The following is an 8,158-nucleotide window of genomic DNA, read 5'->3' as shown; positions in this document are numbered from 1 at the left end:
AAATTCATACACAATTAAAAAAAAAAAAGAGTGAAACTGAAAGAAGCGATCGGTAGGTTTGGTACGAAATGCGTGGGCGTGAAAACTGGATGTGCCGTTGAGCGAGAGAAAAGCGAGAGGAAAAGCGAGACGTAAAGTACACTGCAAAGGGAAGAGCAACGTGCCCGAAATTCCGACCATTTGTTAGTTTGGAATAGCGGGGTCTCTTTTGGTTATTCTTTTTTCTTCTTCGGTACGATCGAAATACGAATTTTCAATAGTACTTCGTAAATTTGTGGAAGTTAATGGGGGAGATTGCAGGGAGATTGTAAGGTAATCAAATGTAGAATCGGATTTTCCAAGCTGCATTGTGTCTTTGTTTCAGAGGTACTTTTCAGTAATTTGTGAATAATTTGCAATGTAATTTTCCAACTTAATTTTTCTATAAATCATAAGATTTTCAAGCTGATCAAAATTACATGAATATTTCAAATTATTGGCAAGATTTATAATTAATAAATATTTCTTTGATTAAATGGAAGTGATTTTTAATTATAGATCTAATATTAATAGTTTTCATAAAAGAATTGTATATAAAAAAGAAAAAGAAAATAAATGAAATTAAATCATTTTGCCAAATATTGATGATATTTGAATATATATATATTTGACTATAACACTAGTCCAGTAAGTAGAATAAATATTTTATTCATCTTACTAGATTTATTACATTTCAAATTGTTGAATTTGCAATTTATGATATGTCTTATGTATTCTAAAATAAATAAAATCAAAGTAAAGTAAAAATTCTATATATATATTATAAATAAAGTAATAGAAATAAAGTCTAATTAATAGTAAAAAATTTATTAGTACAAATAAAGTAATTAAAATATATTGACATGTTTTCACAATTTTCATTTTACTTTTATTTTAATGATATAATTCTAAACATATTCTGTAGGATATAGTAAAAAACCTTGTCAAATTTATCAGATTTTGAGAACATGTAATATTGATAAAGTATTAACCATAATTTAAAAAGTTTTTCTAGAGTTTTAAATCACACCGGAACAAAATGAACCTGTTTAACTTAGTACATGGAAATGCAACCTCAAAGAAGTTAAGTAATGGAGTTTACTGAAAGTTTATTAACTCATACTCTATTTTTAGCTAGATATTTTTTAAATATCGTCAAATAAAATGTGTTTAAAAATTATGCAAAGGGCCATTATTTCATTAACGATGTATATAAACATTTTAATTTTGAAGAAAGATAATTTTAATATTTTATCGAAATATTTTTCTAATGTTAAATAAGTCTTAATTATTAACATGAATTAATAAAATATTGCATTCTCAATAAAGAATTACATAATTTCACGGCGATAACTGTTGCACTAAATAACTTTTGGCTTTTAAAAACTACCATAGAATCTTTCAAAATAAATTGTTCTATAAATATACTTATATGTAAAAAAAATTTTTTTCAAGCTATAATAATGTATTTTTAAACTTGCTTAAAAAGTAAGTGGTTTTCCTTTTTTTCCAATTAACATAAATTCAGAGAGAAAGTTATAAAAAAACTTGATACTCGGTTCATTGAGTTTTCACAAAGCATATTCCATTATATGTGTATAATAAAAGTAAATATTTCGATACAATCAATGACATTCCTATTATGCATATATAAATAATACTCTTCTAAATGCATAATGGAATATATTATTCAAATTAATATAAAATTTACATAATACAAATTATATAATATTGAACATTTATTTTAATTATTATTCTATTTAGAAAAAGTATTGATTTATTTTCTCATATAGGTACATTAATAATTTATATATATTACATAAAATTAAATTTTTCAAGATTATTTTAAAGATTTTTGTAAGATCAATTATAGGATAATATATTATAAAATTTCCTAAAATGATATATAATATATTATATGCGTACTTTTGTTTTATGTAAATAATGTTTAGTAATCATGGTTAGCGAAATAGTTTAAAATAATTAACAATTTAAATAACATTTAAATATGTAAATAATTAAAATTGTTAGACAAAATTGTATACAATTGTAATAAAAATCAGTTAATAACTAGTTAATATGTAGAATAAGTTATAATTGAAAAAGATCGCTGATAAATTGTGAATAAAGTTTTAAAATGATCGTTCTCCTATCATCAAAAAGACATGTAATTTAAATGTAAATATTAAATTAACATATTTAATATAGAAATTAATACCTATAAATTTATTAAAATTATGATCTATTATTTATTAGTAGTGTCAAATTAGTTGATTTAAAATTTTAAATTCAGTTTTTCTAATATTTTATTCTAAAATAATATCCAAACTAATCTTTTTTCTAAGCTTTAGAAAATTTTTTATAAAATTTGCATAATTTTGTTGGTTACTTATATAAAATAAAAATGTATTGAAATTCATTTCTCTATAAACTATATTCACTACAATACAATATAAATATATTATATATAGTATTTTAACATATATGGAAATGCAAAGCCATTATTTATTTGTATATATTTGTTAATAAATTTTTACTTGCTAAAATTCTTTGATATATTATTTTATTGAAAATTAATTCTCTTTTTCCGTTCATATCATGAATACAATGGAAAATTGTATAATTGTGATATTATATGGATTCAATCTTATGCTTTCTATACTCATTAACGCGTAACATGTAGTCCATCAATTTCAGTTTATAAATTATCAAAATATATTGTTTATCATATCGATAGTAATATTGTAATTGCGTCATTTTTATTCTATCATATTTTCGTAAATATTACAAGAAACACTTCGTAGTAATTCGTTATGTAGTCTAAGATATTTACCGTATAAACATTTACTCAAGTTCTAGTGAAAAGAGACTCTCACTTATCACAAGTCTCACTTATCACAGCAGTCTAAGGGTTGTCATGTTGACATTACTTCTGTACATATTATATAAAGATGTGTATAGATATATATATATATATATATATATATATATACATCTAGATTAAGAATTTGAAGGAATGCAAAAGATTAATAAACATATGTACTCTATGTCTTAGCCACATATTACGTTTATATTCATAATCATTATGATATTTATATTAAATGAATTGGAAAAAAATATAAATATGAATTATACGTTCGATTATCATTGTTTAATTATCATTAATAAATGTTTTAATAAGAATAATTTAAAAAAAAATAGTTATTGAAATGTATAATGAATATATGTTTACCGAATATATTGAATTTGAATAAATGGTAAGCAAATAACACAATATTGATAAATGATTCTGAAAAAAAAAGTTGAATATGAAATATAGATTATATGGTTTTTGTATTTGTAGTAAAAAAAAAAGAAATAAAGCTAATAGATTTTTTTTCATTAAAATCGTTTTTGATATTTCAATCAAACGGTATAACAATGTACATCATTGTTCGTTAACAAATTTTCTGATTTATGTACAAAATTTCTTTTGTGCTTGAATCCAGTATTATACTTCTGTAAGTCAATTTAAAATTTAAATATTATGTGTAGAGATTCTAACTTATAAAACTTACAAAAGTTCTAAATTTACATAAGAATATATACATGGTAGGCCAATATTGCAGAGAAATTTTTCTTTTCCTAGTTATAATTCATTTGAAAATCGATGTTATAACGCATTGCAGCTGCAACACAGAGACGTATGTATAGTCAAAGCCAATATCTTCTACGTTTAGTTTTCTGGTTTGATTTCTTTGTTTAGAAATAAAATGTGTACAACTAGATTAAATTGTTGAGCCGCAAGAAGAGTCGTTACCACGAATTCACTGCCGTTTTATATCGTAAACTATTGTCTAATTATACAAGCTATCAAGCTATTTACATACGTTATAATAAAAAAAATTAAAAGGTATATATATATATATATATATATATTTTTTTTTTTAATGAAAATCTTGACTCTAATGATGTCAGATTTATAGATGAAAATACTTTTTACCAGACTAGCTCATAATAAGTTGTAATTTAGTAAGATAAAAATGATTATTAAATTGATTGTCCCCCCAATGATTTAATTTTAATATTTTAGCCAATATTAGAATAATTTTTATTATTCAGAAATATACGTTTAATATATTACTGATTACCTTAATTTGATGTATAAATACAGAAACAATAAATAAAAATACATAATAATATATAATAATATATAAATAATAGTAGATAATTTATTTATTAATTAATTGTATAACAAAATAGTTTTATACATAAATTCATTAAATTATAATAACTATTATAATGCAACATAATTGTCTAATAATTATATAACACATAAAAATATATTTTTTCGTTTTATATTTTATATTTTATGATTTATATTTTTTATTATCTTTTATAATAAAATTAATTTTTTATAATTTTAACAGACTAACAATCAATATTTCTCAATATATTTTCTTCAATACTTTAATCGATTATGAATTTATTTTCAGATAAAACTCATAGGGCCTATGGAACGAAACATTTTATCATTTGCCCTGATTTACATTCTATCCAATATAATTAGCAAATTTCATCGATATAAATTAAGTTTCAGATTATCGGCGGGCATACGCTGACTTCTCCAAAAGATTTTTGTTACGTCATATTATCTATTAATTTACCTTTTTTGCTGCTTGATTATAGTTCCTTTCGGAAGAGAGTTCGGGGGATCATGACTTGATCAGCGGCTCGGGAGAAATCGATCTCGATGACGTTCCCGTGAGTTACACTATTATACCTCTGGTAGACTTGACTTTCGTGCGACGTTGTTAAAAATTAAGGCTTTAACATCATCTTCATTCGTTTTCTTTTCGTCTATTAGTTTAAAGTGAAATACGGTTCACGTGTTCACCTCATTCGCTATTAATGGGAATGTGGCTTTCGGACGTCATCGACGCCTCTCAGCTTAAAATATACTTCAAACATAACTCATTGACTGCTTCTTGTATTATGTGCATTGAATCTATATTACTTCGTTTGCTAATTCTCTTAACCCATTTCTTCTTTTATGTACATCTGTGCCTCAGTCTTTTCTCGATTTCAGATTTTCGTATAATATTTGTATTTAAAATGTGTTCAAGGGAACGTCAGTTGGTTAAAAGCCACTCGGTGCACATTGATTAAATAACCGACAGATTTTGTTTAATGAAAGTGTTAGGTATTTATGCTCGGTAGAAATAAATTCTTTACTAATTTTTTCAAAATAAAATAAAAATATTTTAAATAATTTAATCGAATGCTATAATAGTAATAAAATAAGTCCTCTGTACTATTTTCCTATTAGTCAAATTAATGAAAACTTATTTTACATTCGACGGAAGAAATCGTTTTATTATCTGCGAGTAATAGTGCGGATCTAATAAAGATGTTATTAACAAGTGTGACGGTGATTTATTTTCATTTTGGATAAATCATTAAGTATTGTGTTAATAATTTTATTTTCTCCGAAAATGACAAAAGACATTTGTAATGTTTACGGAAAACACTGGATTTTGGCTCTTTTTCTCACGCATATGCCATATAATGTTAAGAAATTAATTTACATTTTATAATACTAATTAAATATCTGGTTTTTAGATTTTTTAACGACAAATTAAAAATAATTACATTAATTTCTTAGAAGGATATTCAACAGCTCCAAAGGCATACTTTTTTATGAATTTTCCAATCACTTGTTAGCTTTAAAATTGTATATAAAGCATTTAAATAATTAGACGATCCTATAAAAATCACGCATTATTATATTATATTATATTACACACGCGTATTTAAATATTTTAAATAATTATTTTTATTAGGTAATTATTAATTAGAGTAATGGATTTTATCAACAATATTACAGAGTGAATAATTGCTATCAGTACGCAGATTTATTCATAAAGTATTTCTAAATATATACAAAATATTATTAATTAAATCATTCATTATTATATGATGTTAATTTCAATATTATTATGCAATTTGTTTATAATTTATTACTTTACTGCATTAACGTAATATCGATCGGATGCAAATTCAAATTAATAGTAAATAAATTTCTATGTTTTATTTCTATTTACAATTCAATGTAAATATTTATTATTTTTATTTAATCTAATTTAATTTTTTCAATTGAAATACACTGGATAAATTCAAAGTACAGAGTATCGATTATTATCGCTAATAATATTCTAAATTATAATGTTTATATAGTTTGTAGTTTATGTAATAATTTATATTTGTAATTTATTATGTATTATGAACTATTTTTTACTATTTTTACTATTTTTCAAGTAAAATTGATGGATCAGTACACCATTCAATAGGTATGTAGTGTATTTCCATATGATTATCGTAAGAATATTTTATTATTATTAAAAAGATACACCTAAAAATTTTATAATAATTACACAAATAAAATTATGCGACAGTAAAGTTTAGGATAAAAAAAATATTAAATGAGTAGTGTATTAATTGTACTTATATATAATTTTAGGTGAATAAAATATATATTCTGTTCAAGAATCGTATTTTCGGTATTAAGTATTATAATAATTATTAATTATTGTAGTAATTAATATATTATTTTAAGATAGATATGAATTTATACTAATTATATTGATTCATTTGATGTATAAATTTATTATTTACTGTTATTAATTTAACACATATATTATGAATTATGTTATATATATTAATAAATATTATGTATTTGTTTAAAAATTATTATTTGATAGATATAATTTGTATTCTCATTCTAGCTAATTCGATTAAATGTAAATATATTAGAAAATTATCGGAATTAAATATAATGAATATAGAATTATGCTTTAATTTATTTAAACAAACACGTGGAACATCAAAATATACGTACATATAACACGAGAAAATACTAAATTCTTTTTAAATGTATTAAATTTAGAATCGAAATTATTATTTTTACAACTGAATTAAATTCTGTTAGCAATTGATACTCATATGATTACTATATCGATTAAACATCACGTAATGGAAATTAAGAGATAAATATAAAATTTATATTCAGTTACCTTATAATTATAACATGAATAATTAAATCTTTGTATTTAGCATTTGTAAATCCAATAAATCCCAATAACTGATTATCTAAATTTACGCATGACTCGTCTGTATATTTTTAATAAATAGTTGGTAAATAATTGTCAGGCTAAAAGGAATGCTTTCATTATGTGAAATTTAAGGAACATTTTCATATAGACATTTCATACCAACATTTATTCATATTTGCATTGACTATTCAATTTAATTAATGGTAATATTAATCCCATGCCTATTTTAATTTGATACATAATATTATTAAGAATATTTGTATTATAATAAAGTTATTCTAAATATATTTAATTTATTGTATATAATTATGCTTATTAAATAAATGAATTTTTATAATTAAATAGGTTTGTTTTCGTTAAATATTGAATTTAAATTTGTCGTGAAATAATTCTTTAAATGAGACATAAATTTCATATTATTCTTATTATGAATGCTGAAATTCATTGAATAAATATAAAAATATTTAGAAGAAAATAATATCATAATTAATGTTTGAATTAATAATATAATATCTACAAATATTATTGTATTTATGTACGTTAAATTTTAGTCTTCTAAAGTATTAAGATTCCATGTAATCACCCACAAACTTATCAAGCGTTAAAGAAAAACACTCGACTGTTTGAGTTTTCATTTCCTCCTTCTTTACCCGATTCACCCACTCTCTTGCTCGCCTGCTCTTTTATCTAACAATCTTATTCAACTTTATTTTTTCAAACTAAAGTAAGCACTACATTTAAAAAATCTAATATATAATCAAAAGAGAGTGGAGCGCTAAATTACGCGATATGAAAACTAGAGTTCCATCAAAAGGTTAAAAAATGAATTTCGAAGTAAAAACTTAATTTACAGTTCACGTTAACTCGAACAATCTTCGAGAATGACTGTGGTATTTATAGTCGTCGAACTTTTAAGAGGGCTGTACCATTGCCGAGTAGGCAAGCCAGAGAGTAAAAAAGGACAAAAGAGTGACATTACACCTTGTTTCGCACGCTGGTACAGCGATGAAGTTTCGAGTTTAAGAAAATCATTAGAACAAAGGGAAAGA

At 22.8% G+C, this 8,158-nt stretch overlaps 2 protein-coding genes across 2 annotated transcripts in view; both read left to right on the top strand.

The window, feature by feature from the left end:
* LOC105359519 (collagen alpha-1(XV) chain-like) overlaps positions 1 to 4,815 on the top strand; it is a 214,275-nt gene extending 209,460 nt beyond the window's left edge. Inside the window, exon 6 of the mRNA XM_011496133.1 lies at positions 4,687 to 4,815. Within this exon, the coding sequence (XP_011494435.1) occupies positions 4,687 to 4,815 (129 nt within the window). The remainder of the gene's footprint in view (positions 1 to 4,686) is intronic.
* A 592-nt stretch (positions 4,816 to 5,407) lies between these two features.
* The window catches only part of Mp (collagen XV/XVIII-type protein multiplexin), a 50,324-nt gene continuing 47,573 nt past the window's right edge, over positions 5,408 to 8,158 (top strand). Inside the window, exon 1 of the mRNA XM_011496132.1 lies at positions 5,408 to 5,428. Within this exon, the coding sequence (XP_011494434.1) occupies positions 5,408 to 5,428 (21 nt within the window). The remainder of the gene's footprint in view (positions 5,429 to 8,158) is intronic.

Source organism: Ceratosolen solmsi, unplaced genomic scaffold (genome assembly GCF_000503995.2).
Source record: "Ceratosolen solmsi marchali unplaced genomic scaffold, CerSol_1.0 scaffold11, whole genome shotgun sequence".
Classification (NCBI taxonomy): Eukaryota; Metazoa; Arthropoda; class Insecta; order Hymenoptera; family Agaonidae; genus Ceratosolen; species Ceratosolen solmsi.
Note: the sequence above shows the minus strand (reverse complement) of the source record. Positions and strands in the feature narration are given on the sequence as shown.